General features: G+C 31.4%; 1 protein-coding gene and 1 long non-coding RNA gene across 2 annotated transcripts in view; one reads left to right on the top strand and one right to left on the bottom strand.

Moving 5' to 3' along the window:
- Positions 1 to 24,595, bottom strand: part of LOC148301877 (uncharacterized) — a 164,223-nt gene that overhangs the window by 46,188 nt on the left and 93,440 nt on the right. The window lies entirely within an intron of this gene.
- LOC148301879 (uncharacterized) lies at positions 18,105 to 23,109 on the top strand. The gene is made up of 2 exons (XM_088272568.1): positions 18,105 to 18,209; positions 21,032 to 23,109. Exons 1-2 carry the CDS (start codon positions 18,198 to 18,200, stop codon positions 22,307 to 22,309), a joined length of 1,290 nt encoding a protein of 429 aa, XP_088128694.1. The 5' UTR covers positions 18,105 to 18,197; the 3' UTR covers positions 22,310 to 23,109.

Below are 24,595 nucleotides of genomic sequence, written 5' to 3' on the forward strand. Positions count from 1 at the left end.
TTTGATACGTTTTTCATATGTATTTGATTGTATGCGATGAAACACACTTAGGTACTTTTAGCAGAAACAAACTTGGTTTACAGTACTTTTTTCTCGCTTCTATTCGAATACTTTTGTAACTTCAATTTTTGTAATTTAACAACTTATTGTATGTTATAAATGAATATTCTATTCTAATTATTGATGTATAATTTTTTCAAGAATAAAAAAAAACATAATATGAATTGAATGTTTTTTGCGTAACCCAGAAGGTATCCCTATACTAAATATATAAACATACTGTCCATAATGTATCTGATACTTTTATTAATCATGGAGTCAGATCCGACGGATTCGGTATTTATCACTAGAGTACCGAAAGCCGATATATCGAATTTCGGTAACCAAAGGGTTAAATAAATTTAAATGTGATATGTCGTAAGATAACATGTGATACTTAAAAAAAATTGCTTACTGTCAACAATCCGGAAAAAGGCCGGAAGTAAAAAAGTGGACACGTAAGGAAGTTGAATGAGACAATATTTTTTTTATGTATTATATATTATATATTTAAAAAAAAATCAGGTTTAAAACCCCTGCGGATACTGGAGTATAACGTGTGTACGGAGAGTGGCGGAAAAAAATCAATAAAATAAAAAGATGACAACCCGAATTAAAGAGAATGTTGCAGCCACGGTTCGTTGACCGTACGATATGCTTTCTCCCTCGCACGCCCATTATGCCCGTCCCGTGAGTCAGAAAGAGACGGGGAACATTCGTTTAACGAGCCGCAGACTATTTTGTAAGGTTATGTAACTGGGAATGTATTTTTGAGTTTATTTTTATTTACAGCATTGATAATATGAATCCGTTAAAGGGAAAAGAAAGGTGTTTGCAGTATATTTCATAGTGAGATAATTGGAAGAATGTAGTTATGTTGTAATATGCTGGTTTGCAGATTACAAGATAATGAGTTGCAATTTCAGCATCTTTACGATGTCGTTTACGAATAAAATGAACAGCATCTTAAGCTGGGAAGTAAAATTATGATGATAAACTGTATTTGTCGTTTAATTTGATTAATTTTTTAATTTTTTTTGTTAACACAAATTGTATACATTTATTTAAAGACACACAAGGTAGCTTGGTGGATATCTGCAAAAAAAAAATTGTTTAAAATTGTTGTTTAAATAAATGTATACAATTTATGTTAATATAAAAATTTAAAAAAATATATTAACATAAACTGTAAACATTTATTTAAAGAACATTTTTAAACATATTTCATTTTTTGCAGAGACCCACCAAGCCACCTTGTGTGTCTTATTGGTGGAGTTCTTTTTGCATAGGTACATTTTTTTGTTTTTTTTACCATTTTAACCTAATATACACACAAAAAAGAGAGAAAAATTAAGAACATAAACTATTTTACAATTTTCATAAAAATAACTCTTGATCATTTACCCATTTCTTTATTTTGCCTTTGTTCCATATTTTATTTTGACCTCGAACATCCGTCGGCAACAATTAAAAATGTTTGGAACACTATTTTATTTTATATATTAAATGTTAAAATCAAATATTGATACATCGAAACAAAATAAAAATTTTGACTATTGTTTCGCCTTGTTATGGCATTTTTAAACTATCATGTGTTTTTAACAATAAAATACAATTAAGTTGACTAAAAATCAGTATTTGATTTTCACATTTAATATATAATATAGGTAAAAGTATACCTAGATTATCTGCAGTTATAGTGGTCAGCGGTCAGTGGTCGGCTACCGTGCCAGAGGTCCCGGGTTCGATTCCCAGGGAGGGGGGAGGTCGGTCAAGTAAATGTAAATGATTTTTGATTCTAATATTTATTCAATATTACCTGAACTGGTACCTGAGGCGTAGGGTGATCACTTTTTCATGTATTTAACGATCAAGATAACACTGCTTCTATATTACGCAGTGCCTTATCCATCATTGGGTGTAGTTAAGGGTAAGGGAGAGAGAGAGAGAGAGGAGAGAGAGAGAGAGATTAAAGCATTGATATAAAGCATCGTTCAAATTGAGATACATGAAATTGAAAAATATTTGTTTTATTCTTTTTATTTTATATATTTAATTTTTATTATAAATAAAGATATTTGTAACTATCACTACCACTACAACAATCACGCTGTTTTCCCGCAGGGGTAGGCAGAAAGGATGGAACACTACACTCTGTTCTGGCATACACTCCTCGCTTCCTTTAAATCCGTACATCTAGTCATACATGCACTCCGATTACGAAAAAAAATTAACGAACACTGTAAACATATACATACTATACAATGTAAAATTAAAGAAGATAAATCTCTCGTGCTGCATAAAAATAAATGTTCTCCAGTAATATAAATACATATATTTTTAAAGTGCATGACATGAAACTATAAAAAAGCCCCTCCAAACACAAGAGCTCAGTCTCTTTTTTGGAGAGGCTCAGCGCAACTAAAATTATAATAAAAAATATACCAGTAAAAAAATGGTTAATAAAAAGTTTTTTCATTTTATAAAGTTAATAAAAAGTGTCACAAAGGATCTGGGGAAAACATTCGAGAAAAAATAAAATAAAATAATTTATTTATAATGAAAAAGTCATCAATATAAAAAAAAACACTCTGAGACCAAAAGAAAGGAAAATTGAATCCCGCTCTAAAAAGATTTGATATAATTGTTTTTACTTAAAATTCACAGTAATTTTTTTAACCGCATCTGTTCCGAATAATAACATAATATAATTGAGGTGAAAGTAAAGCGATTATTCTGAGTACTCCTTCATAATAACAACACGTTCAAGAAATAAAGTCCGTTATGCAAAAACGCGTAAATGATTGTTTTGAATATTGAAAGCATTAACTTTGTGGATCATATTGATATAAATTAAACCCTGAAGAGGGCAACAGGTTGTTGCCGAAACTAGTCGATTATATATATTTTTTGTAATTGGAGATAATCCAGATTTTATGAACAAGTAATTGGACACACTCAAAATGTTGTACTAATTGGTAAGTAAAAATGTAAGTGGATCAAAACACAAAGCATTTTTATTTCTCGAAATAATATTGCTAAAATGATTCACTTAAATGATAAGCACAAATGTTGGTTCATAAAAAAAGAAATGGTGGTCTTATAAATCTGTTTCATTTTAATATTTAAATCGTCATCTAATTCCACAAAGTTTTGCTAAATCAATTGATAATAATATTTACTTAATAAAAACTTGGACTGGTATCTAAAGAGTAAAACTGATCACTTTGCCTTAATGTTCTTTTAATATATTTATAAAAAAATATTAATTTAAATATGTAGTACATAAATGTACATACATATACATATGCATTCATTTATAAATTCATTCACATTTTTTTTACAGAGACCCACCAAGGCACATTATGTACCTCGTTATTGGAGTTTATTCTAGATACTTCATTATTATTATTTTTATATATTTTAATATAAAACAGACAAAAAAAATTATATATATGTTTTAAAATATTAACTTACTCATAATCATATGTTTTTTTGCCTTTTTCTTTATTTTGCCTTTGTTCAATATTTTTTTTGCCCTCTTACCTCTACCCTCAAAAAAAATTGGAAAGAACTATGTATGGAAATGTACCACTTCCATATTTATTGCTCACTCTTGGGACCATCAACCCTTCGTTGTGGGTGAAGTGAGTATTACTTTACACACGTGTAACATTCACCGATTCAACCCGTGATTAAGATCATGAAAAATCATGTAATAAATAACTCATAACTGGAGATAATCCTGATTTGCGAACAAGTATTTGGACAGATTCAAAATTTTGCAAATAATTCAATACTATGCATTAAAATTTTTTTGAAATTAAATTTTTTAGATATTTTTTGCAGAGTCATCATTATAAGCTGAACGTGTTTTACTCCAAATCTGTCTACCGGATGATAAATGAAATGTGCATTACTCAATTCGGCCTTCATGGTTTGCTGGTGCACTTGCTAGCCACTACCATAAGGTCACGGGTATGATCATCAACTATCATAAACATTTTCTTCTTCTCTCTTTCCATTTCCTTTAGAAGTCCAAATTATTCACAGATGATAGAAAATGAATGAATGAACACATAAATGTGCAATTAAAGATTAGAAATACTTAAATGATACTTTTATTTCTAAAATTTTCTATGAATAAAATTTGAAGTATACAATCATATATTAATTGGTAAATACGTTTTCTTTCTCTTTGAAATTATAAATAATAATGTTTTTTTGATTGTATGGAAACTTTTTAACAGTAATTTTAGTTAATTATTGTAATTTTATTTTAAAATAAATAATTAAGTGAAAGATAATAATTTTGACGTAATGAAGATGCAAAATTTTCTGTAGTTTTCTTTTATACATAATATGAATATATGAAATATTTAAATAAATAACACTCTCCTTATCATTCATCGTTCACTTTGTGTAAAACCGCTTAAAGACACAACTTCATGACCACCGGATTCGGAATAACAATTCCAACATCCGGTCATAATCTACAGTTGACCTGATGATGGAATGGTTAGTCCGAAACTGGTATTCGTGGAGTACAGTTTTCAGGAACTATTATACAAAGTCAGCCATTAATGATTAAGAGGTTATTAGTTGTTAGTACATTTGGCTACTATCCTAGAGGTCCCGAATTCGATTCCCAGGAGAGTCATAATAATGTGTTTTTCCCTCTATTATTTATTTTAAATTACCCTGAACTGGTATGTAAAGCACAAGACGGGATAACTTGCGTTCATATTATCAAAAAACTAGCTAGCTAACTAAGGTAGGCAGAATAGGAAGTCACACCACTCCGTTTTTATAAACATTATTTGCCCCTTCCATTCCACATTCATGCAACTCCTCACATACCCGCCGATGATTATTTCATCGTGCCATATATATATATATATATATATATATATATATATATATATATATATATATATATATATATATATATATATATATATATATATATATATATATATATATATATATATATACATATTTATATATATATATATATATATATATATATATTATATATATATATATATATATATATATATATATATATATATATATATATATATATATATATATATATATATATATATATATATATATATATATATATATATATATATATATATATATATATATATATATATATATATATATATATATATATATATATATATATATATATTTATAAATATATGCTAGTATTAACAATCAAGTATATAAAAAAAACTAGAGAAGTTTGGCAAACTTGACATTACGAATAGTAGCTGTCAAGATTAGTCTTTATTACGAGTCGTAGAAACATTGTCAGAAACTGCGTGCATAATGATAATGATGGCAGATTCGTTTTGTTTAGGCAGGGGTAAACAACTTGTGTTTTAATATTTTCTTAATTATTTATCCACCAATATGACGATAGAATGATATATCGCTCACTCCTTTCAACAACGTCAAATATAAAAAAAACTTGATTTTTCAGGAGATCGTTTTTAAAGTTTAAAAATATAATAAAATTTATTTAAAAAATATATTAAGACACGTATTGAGCGTTTTACTGTGCAACAGATTTTTTTAGGTAAAACTTGACTGTTTTTTCTCCATTTGAAAATATTCAGTATATTTAAAAAAATACTTAAATAATACATTTTCTTCAAAATGCAAAAACAACACTTTCTGCCATATAGCGGGTAAATATTAAGTTAAAAATATGTCGCTTTTGCTGGAATATGGAACATTTTCTGGGCATTCCAAAAACATGCACAACTAAAAATTTACGATTTTTTTATTTATTTATGACGTTGTTGAAAGGAGTGAGCGATATCAATATTTGCCTTGACTTTAGATGAACGTATTGGTTTAAATTAAGGTGAAAGTGTGATCATCTTCTTTTGATAGATGTTTTGTCTTAAGTTGAGACAAGCTAGACAAAATCTAGAAAGACCGGAGTGTGAGTAAACTAGTCTAGAGTTTGATCCACTCCATTTTTCTCTATGCTGCTGAAACATGGACCATAAAAGCAGGAAAAAGGAGGAAAATTGACGCTTTCGAAATGTGGTGTTGGAGGCGGATGATCCAAATTCCATGGACAGCTAAACGCACCAACGAGTCCATTCGCCAGAAACTACATTTGGATGGCTTGACTCTGGCCAATGTCTGTACACGATAGATTACTCAGTTACTTTACGTGTGCCCTATGCTAGTAGCATGCACAGAGAATTAATTAGTGTAGGCAATCGAAATAATTAGTAAGGTAAGCTAGGTACTACTAACTAGAGTAGGCAGTAGAGGTAGATTTTTATTTTATTAATTTTTTTAAATTTTAATTGGGTTAACAACAGCAGCATATGTAAAACAAAACAATTAAAAGATAAACATTAAACAAGCCAATTATAGTTAACCACAGAAACATAAAGATTAGTACAAAATATTTAGTGTAGATCTAGCAAATGAATGAATGTGTGTGATTCTAGTAGGGACATACATACAATGCTGAGAAGAGTTTTTAAAGATCCTGAGAGGACAATATGCTCACCATTCGACTTTTCAACACAGATTTTCTGCAATTGAAAATGTCAAGTTGGCTAAAACTTGAGTTGTACACATAGCCATTCCAAACATAGGTGAACTCCGCGCCTAATTAGTTCGAAGGACAGGTACTCAGAATAAAGATTGTGACGTATATGTGATAATAAGGTAAGCTAGATACTACTTAGTAAGGTAGGTTGCGTTGTTGGTACTGGTTGCGTTTTTATATCACGTGGTGTAGTTTGGATAGGCACTACTTTTCTGCTTAAATATGCCTCTATGAGAGAAACCATAAATTTAATTGAATAATAGCACGGTATTGATAAGCCCTGCTATTACACACACTGAGTATTATCCGTCACATGTGACGCAATCAATCCCGTCACTTCATTGAACCAGGGCTCTTCAACAATTCCCCAACCCACTCCATTACAAGTCCACTCTGTTTTTCCCATCACAAAACCGTTACCGGACACCAAACATTCTCCATCCAGCACTTTAATTCGAGTGCTCTCGTTACAATACTCTCACTTTCACGTATTCAACTACTACGCCAGGGTTACCAATTGTCACTTACTCATTATATTAATTAAATTCAAAATGAGGAGATTTCCGAAATTCCCACCACATTTCGATAGTAAAAATAATAAATAATAAATTGGGATAATTACTATATAATAAATAACAAAAAGTTAATTGTTAAAGAAGACACATTTGCTTTTACCACTTGAGTAAAAAACTACTTCTTTTTGAAGATCCTAGGGATCTGTTTGTGCCTCCGCATGTCGCTCTTGGGATGGGATGTTGACTCCCAGCTTCCATCTTTTCGGAGGTCTGCCTGGGAGTCTGCGTCCTTCAGGTTTACCTTGAAGGGCGATACGTGGTAGTCTGTCTTCTGACATTCTATTTATATGTTCATTCCAGTATCACCTTCGTTGTCGTCCCCACCTCACGATATCCTCCATCTTACACATGCTCCGGATGTCGGTTATGGATCGGAGAGTCTCGGAGGATCGAAGTCGAGATTTTGGTCTGGAAGTATCTGCTCTTGCTTCAATCCCAAAAGTGGCTATTGATCGAACACATGTTTTGTATATTTTCATTTGAATACAGTAAAATAGAGTAAAAAACAATTGGTAAAAAACAACTTTTTTGACAACTCAACGTAGATGAAGAAGAAGTAATCCAAATTTGTGAACAAGTATTTGGACGCACTCTAAATGTTCTTAAAAACAATTGTTTTTATTCGCAATTATATCATGTCTTACCACAAAAGAAATGCCAAAACAATAAATAAAACAATACTTTATAAAGCAGTGCCTAATCTTTAAAAACAGGCCACAAGGCCTACACCAAGAAGAAGAAGAAAAGAAGAAGAAGAAAAAAAGAATTTATATAGCGCCATTTTCGTAGAATATTACCTCAAGGGCGCTTCACTGTGATTGAATTGGGGATTTACTAAAGATCATCTCACTCTCATTGTTTTAACCACTGGTGGAAGAGCAATCCACGCCATCGGTCCCGCAAAAACAAAGGTACACAAATTAAGTGCGCTGGTTGCGAGTTGGTAAAATCACAATGCCCAAATAGCCAATCGAAGCGTAAGACGTCCATCAACCAATCCATCTGGAATATACAGTTCTATTATTAGATATTCTGGAGCTATATGATGCAAACCCTGAAGATCGTGATTGGTCACATACTTTTGGTCAATATCTCTCTTTCTCTTTATCTGTAACCGTTATCGCACCCAATGATACATAGGGTACAGCACCTGTACATAAGCAGTGCTATCTTGGTCGTTATGTAAATGAAGGAAATATGAGGATTTTTGTTATTGATATTTTAACATAGATGATGAAGAATATGGATGTCTGGGCAGTTAGAGGGTTAACATCGTATCAAAGGCTAGTTTTAGTGATAGCTTTCATATTAATTTTACACATAGTAATTTTTATTCACACTTTCCGTTATAAGGTTGAAAGAGGTTTTTACTAAGTAATATAATATTAATAATAAAACCCTTATCCGCACCCAATGGTGCATAGGGCACTGCGTCATATAAACGCAGTGTTATTTTGATCGTTTACACATGAAGGAAAGGTGATCAGCCTTCCGCTTCAGGTACCAGTCCAGTGTAATATTGAATAAATATTACAGTGAATAAATCACTTATATTTATTTTACCCCCCTTGGTAATCGAACCCGGGACCTCCAGAACGGTAGCCGAGCGTGCTGACCATTACACTACGGAGGCGGACTAAGTAATACAATAATTAAAAAAAGTTGAAATATTAATTGGAATTCTAAATATGGATGATGATAGATGATTTGGACTTTTTTTTCTGTGAACATATCTTTTTTGTTTACAAAACTATATTTATGAATAAATAAGACAAGATTTCTTTAATAACTACAAAATATAATATCGTTTCCCGTTTTTATTTTTATCAAATATGAATGTGACGGAGGAATAATGGGTTTGGCCGCCATAAATGTCAAAAATAATATTATTAGAATCAATTTATTACAGTTAATGGGGAAGTAAATGTTGCGGAAATATGCTCTTTAAGGAGATCGTCGGAAAGGCGATAATTAAGTTTTATCGACATTCCGGAAAATGGAGAATTTTCGGTATAAAAAGATCTCCAAGCATTATTGATATGGAATAGGAGGTTATATGCTAAAAAATAATGAGATCATCACAATACCTTTTTTACGATTTCGTCTTCTTAAGACTCTTATCCTTACCCAGTGGAGCACAGGGCACCATTTAGTGCGGATAAGGGTTAAATGAGGTATTACAGCGCTTGTGCACTACACGGAATTTTACCGTCCGGCAATCCGGTTTAAAAAAATAATAAAAGCGACTTCGACAGTTTAGCGTGATCGAATTTACGCGCACCGTGATCACGCACCGATCAAGCGCACCGATCTGAAGAATGACGGCCAAAAGCACAAGCCAATCATCCGTTTTATCATATCAAAAATACATATAAGATTTACTAGAAAATTAACATCAAGTACATTTCATCTACACCGACTTTTCTAAAGTATTTGAAAAGGTATGCCACAAAATATTAATTAAAATTAATTAAGTGTATTTGTGGCAGCCCTGATCTGAATGGTTGCTTTTTTGGAGTATGTATTAGGTTTACTGTTACTCATTTACGACTTCTTACACTATCATTCGATATCTGTCACGCCATGAACCCAGTGACTCTCAAAGTGTCTTCATTTTTTGTTTTAACCTTCATTTAGTCGTTCATCTTTCTGACATAGGATCAGAATCTAAAGCTGAATCATTGTTAAGCGGAGAAAAGTGAAATAACCAGCTAGAATGTTTCGACAAAAAGCAAAGATGTAATATTATAAATACAAGATAATGAATACAATATAATGTGTATTTTTGAGTATGTCCAAATACTTATTATCTCCAATTATAGGAGTTATTTATCGTATTATTTGTTTGACACCTCAACATAGATGAAGAAGAATATGGAAGTCTAGGCATTTATGGGCATGTCAACATAGATGAAGAAGAATTTGAAAGTCATTCATGGGTAGAGTTGGTGAATGTTACACGTGTGTCAAGTGATCATTTGAACCAGCCTACGATTGTCGTAAGCCCCGTAAATGCCTAGACTTCTATATTTTTCTTAATCTTTGTCAATATGTAAAAAAATTTAAAGCTATTTTTTCTTCACTAATCACACAATTATTGACACTATTTGTATAACATCGGTAATATGAGGTAGTGTTTATATATTTTGATTAACAATCTAACTAACCATCACTCAGTTTCCCCGCAGGGGTGGCGGAGAGCATAGAACGCCACACAAATATGTCTTCGAAAACCATCATCGTGTCTTCCACATTCACGCATCTCCTCATACATACCCGGAGATTATTCCGGCATTTTCCACATCCAAGTATTTTATTATTTAAAATTCTTGATCATGCTAAATTTTCCTTAGTCTTCCTCTGCTTTAATCACCAACCGCATTCGCCTAATAAATTTGTTTTAATATTCATTCTTCACTCATTATATTTAATCCATCTTTCTTAATTTTATCTTATTTATCTTACATTTTTAAGGAGAAATATTTGTAGACACAAATATTTCATTTTCACATTCTCCTTATCATTCATCGTTGACTTTGCGTAATGCCACCAAAAATTCTACTTTACGGCTACCGGTTTCAGAATAATCACTAACTCACCTCAACTAGAGACTAAACGTATGCAATAGTATTAGTGAACGGCTATTAAAAAATCGGTACTCGTAAGTAGAGTTTTTCTAAGTGGTATATATATATATATATATATATATATATATATATATATATATATATATATATATATATATATATATATATATATATATATATATATATATATATATATATATATATATATATATATATATATATATATATAAATATATATATATATATATATATATATATATATATATATATATATATATATATATATATATATATATATATATATATATAAATCCCTTACCACACTCCAATGGTGTATAGGGCACTGCTTCATATAAACGCAGTGTTATCTCGATCGATTACACATGAAGGAAAGGTGATCAGCCCTCCACTTCAGGTACCAGTCCAGTGTAATATTGAATAAATATTAGAGTGAAAAAAATCACTTATATTTATTAAACTCCCCTGGGAATCGAACCCGGGACCTCCAGAACGGTAGGCGAGCATGTTGACCATTACACTACGGAGGCGGGCAAGTGGTATAACACAAAATTAACGATGAATGATAGGGAGAATGTTATATTACCATGAAAATGTTAAGACGGCTTTTAAAACGCATAATACATTTCAATTTCGTACTATTATGAGCCTGGGTGGTTTATTTTTTTAAAATAGGTATCAAATTGTGGTAGAGTGGATTCGAACCCAGAAACTCTGATTAACAGTCTGCGACGTCAACCACAACCCGACAAAAATGGTCTACAGTGAAACCTCGATATAACGGACATCTATTTAACGACCTTCACACAGTAATTATAATTTGGTTAGATTTTTGTATTGTTTATTTATATCTATAAACGCTGTTCATATTTTCAAAAAAGTAGTTTTTTAAAAATTTATTTTCAACCTTTTTTATATAACGGACATTCGTCTATAACGGACACACTCTCTCACCAATTTGTCCATTATATCAAGGTTTTACTGTACCATGAATAGACAAGAGTGTAGTCTGAGTCTAGCCACTAGACCAACTGACCTGTGAATGTGCATTTAGACACACAGATTTGTATAATTACGGTTGAACGAACTATTCGCGTGTTGTTAGGATTTCAGTATTACAGTCGAAACTGGTAGTGAGAATTAATGTAACTTGAAAACACCAGTTTATGCTAAACTATTTTTTTTTTGCATTAACCTTCACTTTGCCTAGTAAACACGCGTTATATAACCTATCGTAATAAGTTAACCGGCCGTTATTAGTTAACTACGTATTACCAACGCGAAGAAAGCATTCAGGGCGGCAAAAAGTGCAAAGATTCATATTTGATAATATTCACCGAACAATTTTGTTAAAACTTACGCTAAATAAAATCCTAGAAGCGTTGTGAGTAAACAACCCACTAAGGGGGTGCTTGCAAATATAAAATTCACTACGCGACCGGTTGCGAGAGCAGCGAGACATGTCTCCAAGCACATTTATTTTTTTAGAATACATATTGGAATATATTTGAAAATATATTTTTATCTTTTTTTTCTTTACACAACCATATTTTTATTTAGAAAAAAAACTTCTTTTTCAATTATGAAATGCTATTTTAAGCAATTGGATCACTATGATCCAAAACATTGACCATCATAATATTAAAATGTTTGCGATGTTGCAGTTAAATACGGTACAATTGACATGTATGTTACTGTCTGACGGGTGTTTTGTACAGTTTTTCAATAATTATATTTTTTTCAATATCGCTCACTCTTTTCAAGAACGTCATAAATCAAAAATCGTCAATTTTCAGCTGTGCATGTTTTCGGAATGCCCAGAAAATGTACTATATCCCAGCAAGAGTAACATATTTTTAACTTAATATTAACCCGCTATAGGGCAGAAAGTGTTGTTTTTGCATTTTGAAGAAAAGGTATTGTTTAATGATTTTTTTAACATACTAAATATTTTTCAAATGGAGAAAAAACTTTCAGGTTTTACCTAAAAATATCTGTTGCACAGTAAAAAGTTCAATAAGTGGCTTGATATTTATTTTTAATGCATTGTATTAAATTTTAAACTTTAAAAACGCTCTCCTGAAAAATCAAGTTTTTTGATTTATGACGTTCTTGAAAGGAGTGAGCGATATGTCAAAAAATGAAGGTTAAATGATTTTAATAGTCGCGGCTTTAGAACCAACAAAATATAATCATAAAGTTTATCCATCAGTTCCCAATGGTTCTTTAAGGTCCCTTTACACTTCGACTAAACCAGTGGTCGGCAAACTTACTAGCCAAAGAGCCAAATATGCACATTTTTAAAATTATTTTTTTAATTTTTAATTTATTTATTTGATATGGTAACAAAACTTTTTAAAAATAATTTTTAATTCATTTTCCAGACGTTTCTAATTTTACAATCATAAAATTAAGAATGCAGTTTTCTCCAATAAATAGACTAAGCTCTTGTGCTTGGAGAGGGACTTACACTTATTATTTATTGTTTACGTTTGTTGGTTGTATAATTTATTTTAATTTATATATTTTTTGTGTTTTATTACAATGATTATTGGTGATTTTTACTTAACAATAATTATTTTTTCTTGAAAGCCAAATCTGTTTGCAATTCTAGAACACCTTAATAATAATCTTATATCTTCATTAAATTACAGGTACACTCAAAATAACTTGATTTCACACATAATAAGGATTTTATTCATTGATGCAAAATCCTTTGAAAGCGAGTCATCTATGAGAACACTACTTATTACGAATAATTTCCTTGCATCTCCTTTGAAAGTATAGTCAAGTAAGGTTTGTATTTTGTTAATTTTAGCACGTTTCCAAGTTCTCGTCAATAGGACGATTTCTTAGTTCACTTTTAATAAGGTTCATGCTTAAAAAGTATTGTTTGCATGAATACGTAAAGTCGAAGAGCCTTCCCGCGGATATTTGTACCCGAGCCGCACTTAAAAGGTAAAAAAGCCACAAGCTAATCTTTGATCGAATTATTCTAGTTCAGTGGTGAGATCAAAAAGCGTTAAAACAGGAACAAGATTTGTTTTTCGTTAGATTGTTCCACTGACTGAGTTTATGACAAATTGTAGTGAATTCTCTGTCATAAACGTAGTGTTTACATTTTTTTATATCAATAAATACGTAAGTCTAGATCTTGGCAATGGTGTTTTAACCTTTGTTCACAAATCTTGGTTTTATACACTCAGAAGTTATATATATATATATATATATATATATATATATATATATATATATATATATATATATATATACATATATATATATATATATATATATATATATATATATATATATATATATATATATATATATACTATATATATATATATATATATATATATATATATATATATATATATATATATATATTGTATATAAATACATATTATTATTATTATTTTTTTTCAAAAGTGTCACAACTTGAAATGAAATATGAATTGTTCTTCCATATTGAATCGAGACACCTTTAAAATTGGCATCTAATTCTAAGGGTGAATAATCCAGTGTCCGATATAAAAAAGGTAACGACGAACCTTGGTCATTGTTCAAATAAAATATACGTGTAAAAAACTATTGATTGTCATTTTATTATATTAAATGCAGTCCCACCTAGAAATGTACATATAGTACATATTTTAAAACTTAAATTACGCTACTATCAGGGGCGTACATTCCATAAAAAAAGGGCGGGCAGAAAAGCAGTGCCTATCCTAACTTACCCGCTTGACATATAAAAACGCAAACCAGTACTTACCCTACCTTACTAAGTAGTACCTACCTTACCTTACTATCTACTTCTACTGCCTACCACAATTAATTCTCTGTGCACGCCACTGACTACTTTAATATATATAACGGTTTGAATAACAAGTACTCGTAATAGTAACATATGTTTCAATATCGGTTTTAAATTAATGATCATAAGAGCTGATTCATAAAGACGATGAAAGTGAACGTACACAGTTTTTGAGGTTTTGTATTTTTTAAAATTTGTTTAGTTAAATACATACTACAAATTGTCTATTAATATTCTAGTTCCTGTGTGGGTAGTATTACGTTTTGATGGACACTAATTCTATGAATTCTATTTGAAAAAGTTATACAACGCTATTAAGAAATGGTCTCCTTTCATACTAATTTGTTATTGATTGTGAATGCGTATAGTGTAAAAATGCCTTAGCCTTAGAACATGTCATATTGCCTTAGGCTAGAGAATTGACTATTTTTCTATTTGATAATACTGGCAAAAAGCGTAAACTATAAAATCCTTGTTTGAATAATCACTATTATGTAAAGCTTTAAGCCCGAATAAAATATTAGAATTTTATCTTAGAGTTGCATTTACTTTTAAAACCACATATATTTATATATATATATATATATATATATATATATATATATATATATATATATATATATATATATATATATATATGACATTTCGAACTACCTAGTGTATTTTGCCTGTTTAAAGAACGTTGAAAACTTTATAATGTTCATCATTGGGTCAAAATTGCATATTTTCGAGTTAACGTTTTTTGCCAGTTTACCCAAGATATGATAGTAAGTACCTTGAGTTAGATAATATAGCTTTATTTATTGGTTGGCATTTAATTTTAAGAACTCCATAATTTATATTCTGAATATTAAAATCAAACACTGATTTTTAGGTTCTACTAAGTTGTATATTTTTAATATTATTTTTTGACAACTAAACATATATGAAGAAGAATATGGAAGTCTGGGCATTTACGGGGCTTACGACCGGGCTGGTTTAAGTGATCACTTTACACACTTGTAACATTCATACACCCATGATAGACAACCACACTACTTAAATTCTTAGAATTCTCTAAATACATTGTTTAAATTCGAAACGTTGTGTTTGAACTCACTAGAATTTCACTACAGACATCTATGGTGCAATGAAAGGAGCGGAAACTCTTTAATTAGTATGTGAGGTCCGAATCCTGATTTTTAACCACATATATGAGAAACGCTAGAAAATATCATTTTTTTTAATTTCAGAGATTTTTGACCCGTTAATTTATTGACAACATTTTGAGGTTGTCCAAATACTTGTTCACAAATCTTGATTATCAATTAGGAGTTATTATTATAAAAAGAGAGTATCGGGTTGTGGTCCCGTGGTTAGTGTCGCGGACTCTTGAGTCAGAGTTTCTCGGGTCGAAGTCACTCTACCACAATTTGATGCCTATTTCTAATAATGAGCCGCTTAGGCTCACAGAAACAGTATGAAATTTAAGTATTTTTGTAAAAAATAAAATCACATATATCTCTAAAAAAAAATCCTTATTGGAGATAATCCAGTGAACAAGTATTTGGATGCACTCAAAATGATGTATATTTTAAAAAAAAATCGTGACATTTGTTTCGCCTTGTTAGGGCATTATCAAGCTACTGACAGTTTAAATGTTTCGTTACTGAACCATGTTGATTTTATCCACTGGATATATAATATATTGGGGAGGTATCTACTCTGTTGCGGCTCGGGTGGTTTAATTTATTTTAAATTAAGACTGTTTTGATTAATAAAATTTTACCGTAATCGATAACCACAATTTCAAATTACAATGATCAATATTAAATAACGAGTTATCTTAATGTTTCTGGGAAGAAGTAATCAATTTATTAAATTATTGAATAAAAAAATTAACACGAGTTCTAACCATAGAGTAGTTTAAAACGAAACAATGGCGTATATCTTTCTTTTAATTATAGTTGAAAACACTAATTGAGGTTAAAAATATAATGTTTTATAAAAATTAAAATTTTTATACTCAACCAAATGAACAATTATTTTTGACATCTCAACAAAGTTGAAGAAGAATATGGATGGCTTGGTATTTACATGGTTTATGACCTGTCATAATCTGGTTAAGTGATCACTTTACACACGTGCAACATTCACCATTCTACCCACGATTCAAAACCACACTACTCAATTTTTTGGAACTCTTACATATATCATGAATCTCATGACACTGTAGTTGCGTATTTACTGGAGTCATCTTTAATTGGATAAAGAAAGCTTTTACTTAGCAGTGTTATTTTTATTTGGATGTATGTAAGATCCTAACTGGATTATTTTATATGCTGGAAAATGCCTGAAAACTATTTTTTTGTGCAACTTATAAGTAATTTTACCGATTAAAATAAACGTCATTTGTGGATTATTCATATACTACCAAATATTTCAAATAATTGTTAGTAGTCGTCAGATCAGGAGTCAAAATAATTGACAGATATGTCTGAGGAGATGCATGAATATTAAGGAGGCGAAGATTGTTTACAAAGACAGATTGGTAGCGCGTTGTATTCTCTCTGCCTACCCCTGCGGGGAAGCAACGTGATGGTTAGTTGGCTAATTAGTTATATCTGTAATTTTTTTCTAAAATACTACCTCAAGGGCGCTTCGATGTGATTGAACACCATGAAATGTCAATAAGTCATATTGATATCGTAGTGTGTCCCTATTTTCACATAGTTAATCTTGACATGAGCTTTGATCTTTCCCTTTTCCCCCTTTCCTCCCACTCGTCCCTCTTGCAGGTGTTTATATTAAATTACAAATGTGTAATTTTGTAACAGGAATAGTACAAATACCTGTTTTGTGTTATTCTTCAATGTAAATGTATTTATTTACAACAATTTTAATAAATTCTTAAGAACCAGATTTCTAAATTGGTTCATATATTTTATAACTATCAAGAAGTTGAGTAGTGTGGTTGTCAATAATGGGTAGAATCGGTGATTGTTACACTTGTGTAAAGTGACCACTTAAACCAGCCTATGACGGTCGTCAGCCCTGTAAATGCCCAGACTTCCATAATCTTCTTCATCTTTGATGAGATGTCAAAAAATAATATAAATGTATTTATGTATCTGTTCTGTACAATATCCAAATAATAAAAAAAACAGTGGTACATCTGTTTTAGCGGAGAAAAAATGATTTACTAGTTTAGAAAATTGACAGATCAATTCAAGCGTGAATAGAAGCAATAAAAAATGTGTATTCGTCATACTAGTGATAGGATCAGATTTTATTGACAGCTCAAACTGTAAGGGCTGAGGTTTGGACCAAAAGCGGTATTATTCGAGTAGAATTTGTGATGATATTAAATATTACATATGCGTTACCGTATATTAACACTTGTTGCATCCTTTCTCCACTACATCTGTTACCTCTCACGAGAAATGTATCGCGGTATAAAAGAACGGGTGACCACTGAATTACCAAGCAATCTCTCGAGTCGCTCAGCGGGTTCAGTTCTCTGGTATTTTTGAAGTAAAAATTCATTTAGAGAGACAAAATCATAATAAGTTCGTTATCCAAGCATTGACACCATGAAAACAATCGTACGTACAAAAATATCATACTTACTCCATTTATAAAATATCATACAAATATTTTATTTATTGTTTCGGCATTAACTTTGTGGTAAGACATGTTACAATAATTAAAGAAAACACTTCGTTTTTTACCACTTGAGTTTTATTATAGACTACATGTTTCAGAAGTTAAACTTCCATCATTCAGGTCTGTATTATACAGACCTGAATGATGGAAGTTTAACTTCTGAAACATGTAGTCTATAATAAAACTCAAGTGGTAAAAAACGAAGTGTTTTCTTTAATTATTGTATCATACAAATACATGTTATTGTAAAGGATCTGTGAGTTTACATATAACGACTGAAAAATGTAGAATCCTGGAAATTGAAGTTACGGTCGGTGAAAAAACGTGTTTGAAAACAATAAAAAAAATAGATATGTCAATTTCATGTGAATATTTATTATTTCATTACTTTACCAATAATTTTTTGAAACATATTTTTTTTAAACTGTATAATTAATATCAATTCTCCTTCCTGCTAAATCCATTATTTTATATTTTTTTTAAATATCTGAATGTTTTTTAATAGTTTTATAACATAAATGTGGAATTGTTTGATTGGCTTTTTTTCAACGTAACTATTTTTTGTTAATGTAATGTAATGTTTATTATTGTTAATGTAACTATTGTTAATTATATCATTTTTTTTTATATGTAAGCTGTACAATTCCCGAATAAATAAAATAATAAAAAATCACGTTAATTACACTTTTTCGGAGGCATTGTAAATTATACATTTTAAACAAAACATATGTTTTCAAAGCATTTCCGATTTTGCATAGTACGACTAAAAATATTTTGAATCTTAGGGATTGTGCTTATAGCAGACAAAAACGTGTTTTAACACAATAAAAAAATATATTAAAAATATTAATAAGACAGAAAAATGTTATTTCACACATCAATTTATAATAAATAATAATTATTACATTACTTTGCCATCGGTTTTTTTGGAAAAAAAATATCATTTTATAGACGGCACAATTTTATAAGTAAATTATATATTTTTGGAGGGTGTTACAAGTTTTTTTTTTTAATTACGCCTCGTTTATTTTTATAATTATTTATTTTATTATTATATTATTATCATGCATCATGTAGTGTGTCTATGGAAAGTTTTTTTTATGTTGAATGTTTCAAATTGAGTTTTTTTATGTATGTTTTATATAATTTTATAAAACATACATAAAAAAAAACAAAATGTGAAACATTAAAATTTATTTTATTTATTTGGGAATTATACGGCTTATACATTAAAAAAAAGTTAAATTGGCAATAATAAAAGCCAATTAAATAATTTCACATAAAACATATGTTATGAAAACCTTGTTGTTAATTAAGAGTGCTTACATTTTTGCGAATGATTTTAATTTACATTAGTTGATTACATTCTCTTGTTGTTATTAACTTTTGAGTTGTTTACTTTTTGAATACAACTTTTCCGTTAAAACTATTGACACGTGTTTCGATACATTCAATAATATCTATTCAAATACCCTACGGTATTTGATAATGATGCTAAATTCTTCTTCTTCTTACCCTTATTTTCACCCAATGGTGCATAGGGCACTGCATCGTAAAGAAGCAGTGTTAACTCGACCGTTAAATTGTGAAGAAAAGGTGATCAGCCTTTCGCTTCAGGTACCAGTCCAGGGTCAAATTAAATATAAATATTAGACTGAAAAATCAATAATATTTATTTTGACCCTTTTGGAAATCGAACTCGGGGCCTCCAGCATGATAGCCTAGCACGCTAACTACTACACTATTTACCAAGTAGAAATTAAATGAAAAACGTAAGTGCGGAATAAATGTATGAAATCATTTTCTTTACTTACTGTAAAACTGGAAAAGCCATGATATGCCATAAACTTTTTCGAGATTATAGGAAAAGATATTTTATTTATTGTTTTGGCATTAACTTTGTGGTAAGATATGTTACAATGATTAAAGAAAACACTTTTTTATACCACTTGAGTTTTATTAAAGACTGCTAGTTTCGGAAGCTAAACTTCCATCAATTAGGTCTGAATAATAACTGACTGTTATTATTCAGACCTGAATTATGGAAGTTTAGCTTCCGAAACTAACAGTCTTTAATAAAACTCAAGTGGTATGAAACGAATGTTTTCTTTAATCAAAGGAAAATATATAGTATTTATTCGACTCATAGATCGCAAAACTACTTAAATATAACTCATATTACTGGGTTAGTAGTTTCTACGCTTAAAAATAATGACATCCGATTCATAATCTTACATCCCGTAATGTATTGTTATTAGTACATTTAGTTCCGCATTCCGTAGCCTTCCTAATGACATTTTTTTCCATTGAGATAGTCGTATAAATACTACTTTCTTACAATAGGAACTTAAATAATAGCGTTTCAATTTTGCTACCAAATATCAACTGGTCCATGAACTTGCTACATAGATATTATTTCCACATAAAACAAAGAAGAACGCTATGCTTTTTTGTAGAGTATACTTTTTGTGTGATGTGTTAATGAAAGGAAATATGTATTTAAAAATGTAATATAACATATATACAAACGAACATTTGGTATCTTAAATATTGTACTTGATATTAAAAGCTGTCCCATCGCATTCCCAGATCTGATACAGAAGCATCTAGGCTTTCCGACAGACCTTCTCTTGCTAAGTATTTTTTTGTTATTTTTGTTTTATGAACTAAGTTAAGAAATTTATGTAAAATTTTAAACAAATTTGTATGCCGATTTAATGTACTATAAAAAATAGAGATTAATTTTTTTTTATTGTTCCAGACTTTAGGACTTTTGCTTTTCGGCCTGGTGCTGGTCAAAGGAGAAGCTACCCAGGAAGACTCGTACAACGCCGCATACGCTGCTTCTCACCAAGCATACGCTAAAGGCGACGACTCCAGCCAAGGTTATGGTTCTGGGCCAGCAGCATCAGCTTCATCCAGCCACGGAGGCTACTCTCAACCAGATTATTCATCGTTCGCTTCTTCCGGAGCCCAAGATCAAGGATACGCAGGAAGCACCGGATACGCGCACCAAGAGTTCGGAGGTGGAGACGGAGGTCATGGAGGCGGTTTTGGGGGTAGTTTTGGAGGCGGATTAAGCGGAGGTCTTGGAGGACACGGTGGAGGACTAGAATTGTCTCAAGGATACAGCCACGGAGGGTCTGGATACGATCAAGGAAGCAGCGGTTACAGTCTAGGTGGCGGTGGTATCGGACACGGAAGTTCTGGATACGATCAAGGAAGCAGCGGTTACAGTCTAGGCGGCGGTGGTATCGGACACGGAAGTTCTGGATACGATCAAGGAAGCAGCGGTTACAGTCTAGGCGGCGGCAGTATTGGACACGGAAGTTCTGGATACGATCAAGGAAGCATTGGAGGAGGATACGGAGGAGGATATAGTCAAGGCGGCTCTGGTTTTGGACACAGTGGTTCCGGGTATGATCAAGGTAGCATCGGTTACAGCCAGGGATCTGATATCGGACACGGAGGGTCAGGAGGTTACGATCAAGGTAGCGTCGGATACAGCCAAGTGTCTTTGGGTCACGGTGGCTCCGGATACGACCAAGGAAGCATCGGAGGAGGACACGGTGGAGGATATGGCGGTTCTGGATACGACCAGGGAGGCTCAGGCCACGATCAAGGATCTTTCGCACCGATTCAAGGAGGAGTGAGCCACCAGGAAGCTGTACCGATCAGCCAACACGTCGAGGTATCAAATCCCGTCGCAATCCCAGTTTACAAACAGGTTCAAGTACCAATCTACAAGCCAGTGCACATCAAGATCCCTCATCCGATCCTGGTACCGGTTCCTCAGCCTTACCCTATCCAGGTGCCAGTCAGCAAGCCTTATGCCGTTCCCATCATCAAGGAAATATCGGTTCCAGTACAGAAAGTAGTTCCATACCCGGTTATCAAGAAGGTTCCGTACCCGATCACCAAACACGTTCCGTACCCAGTTGAGAAGCACATAACCGTTCACGTACCTCACCCATACCCGATCAAGGTTCCCGTCATCAAGACCATCATCCACACATCTAAAGGACACGGATCTCACTAAGCGAAAGGTGTTGCATCCAGCCGACCGTCCAGTTCCGATCTTTGACATTCACTTTCTTGGTGGAACTTATGTAATTAAAAAAATCCTTTCTCTCGCTTTGAACGCGACGGACATTCACTTGGTGATCTGATATACTCCGGTACATTCTTCCAATTACATTATGTATTCATATAACGGCAATTTACAATCACCAATTCATTTTTATTGATCTGAGATGCATTTAAAGAAAGTGCGAGATGAAAGTGTTGTCTTAGCCCTGCGAGAGTATTGGATTTTCCGCTTTGTAAATATTCCGACCACTTTTTTTCATTCTATTACTTCGTTCGATTGAATGTCTTAGGTTCTTTTCTTTATTTTCTGTGATACTTTAATTTATTGTTTTACTTTTTAACGTTACTCTTATTTCTTGTTTCTAGAGACTTTTTAGACATTAAGGCAGTTTGCAGAGTAATCGAAAGGTGACATTGCCATTGCTTAGAAAAGTCATAAAACACAAATACGATATGGTTGTTTTGTGATTTTGAATCTCTTAGATGTTCAAAAAGTATCTTAGTATCCATTTTCTTCTTCTGCCTGTCTTTTCTAAACTTTTTCCTATTCATTTAACAAATAATGAATGTAACTCCATCGAGAAGAAACATCTTCGTGGAAACATTTAATCTGTGATTTGTTTTGAGTTTTTTCTATGAAATGATAGTCAAGACATATTGTTATTGATTGTTTTGTTATGAATTGTTGGTTATTTAATTATATTGTTGCTTGTTTTGTATTTTTACATATTAAAAATTATTTCATGAAAATATTTTGTATATCTTATCTTTATTTTATTTACTTAAAATTTAATATGTCGGGTTGTGGTCCCATGGTTAGTGACGCGGACTGGGAATCGAACCCAAAATCTCAAGTACGGTAGCTGAGCGTGCTGACCATTGCACTATGGAGGCGAATAAATAAATAAGAAAAAACTAACTACGGAGGCAGACAATTTATTAAGTAAAACTTAAATTTAAAATAATTCTATCATATAAAATTCCAGGCATTCTTAAGCATCAGACAAACTTATATTTATCTTATTTTGTTTCGGGATTCACTTTGTGGTAAGACGTGATTAAATCGTTAGTAAGACACTTGTTTTTTGCCACTTGAGTATTATATGTTAAGCTGTGGTCCCGTGGTTAGTGTCGCGGACTCTTTAGTCAGAGTATCTCGGTTCGAACCCGTTTTACCACAATTTGATACTTATTTCTACTAATGAGCCACTTAGGCTCACAGAAATAGTGTAAAATTGAAATATTTGTGTAAATAATAAAAACACAAATATTTCTCTTTAAAAAAAAATATCTTCCTGACTCTTTTATTTATCACTCATGTCACATTGTTAATTTGAACTTATCACAACGAACCAAAACTACCCATGATAGAAAATTTTGAGAATTTTTGAACTTAACTATGTATAATAGTGTACTTATAGAATTTAGTAGTAAGACGTTATGCGGTACTAACAGCATAATGTTGGTCGGAAAATTGAGGTTTCCTTTGAGTCGTGTGGATGCAAAATTGTTTAAAGTAGCTGCAATCTGAAAATGACCATGATTTTACAAATATCATGGTTTAATTTCAAACTCAATGCAATGTTTATACTTTTTATTAAAATTTTACTTAGTAAATGCCACTATTTCTTAAAATCTACTGTGACACGTATTTTGATGCATTTCGCATCATTTTCAAACCAAAACATTTAAAAAACACCCATAGTATGAAGAACACATTTATTATTGCATGTAGTTATTAAAAATAACCTAATTTTCAGTTGTCTTTAAAAAATATTGAAAAGTATAGCATAACGTTAGGTACTACTAGAGTGTAAGGTAAGTTAATCCGAACTTTTCCAAGTCTGAAGAGGCCACTGCTGTAATTAGTTTGTATTTTCGGGTACAAATATAATAATAATAAATAATAATAAAACCCTTATCCGCACCCCAATGGTGCAAAGGGCACTGTGTCATATTAACGCAGTGTTATCTTGATCGTTTACACATGAAGGAAAGGTGATCAGCCCTCCGCTTCAGGTACCAATCCATGGTAATATTGAATAAATATTGCAGCGAAAAAATTACTTATATTTATTTTACCCCCCTTGGGAATCGAACCCGGGACCTCCAGAACGGTAGCCGAGCGTGCTGACCATTACACTACGGAGGCGGACAAATATACCTATATACATATATATATATATTTATATATATATATATATATATATATATATATATATATATATATATATAT

Source organism: Brachycentrus maculatus, unplaced genomic scaffold, assembly GCF_059751285.1.
Source record: "Brachycentrus maculatus isolate JH-2025_06_01 unplaced genomic scaffold, ASM5975128v1 h1tg000509l, whole genome shotgun sequence".
Classification (NCBI taxonomy): Eukaryota; Metazoa; Arthropoda; class Insecta; order Trichoptera; family Brachycentridae; genus Brachycentrus; species Brachycentrus maculatus.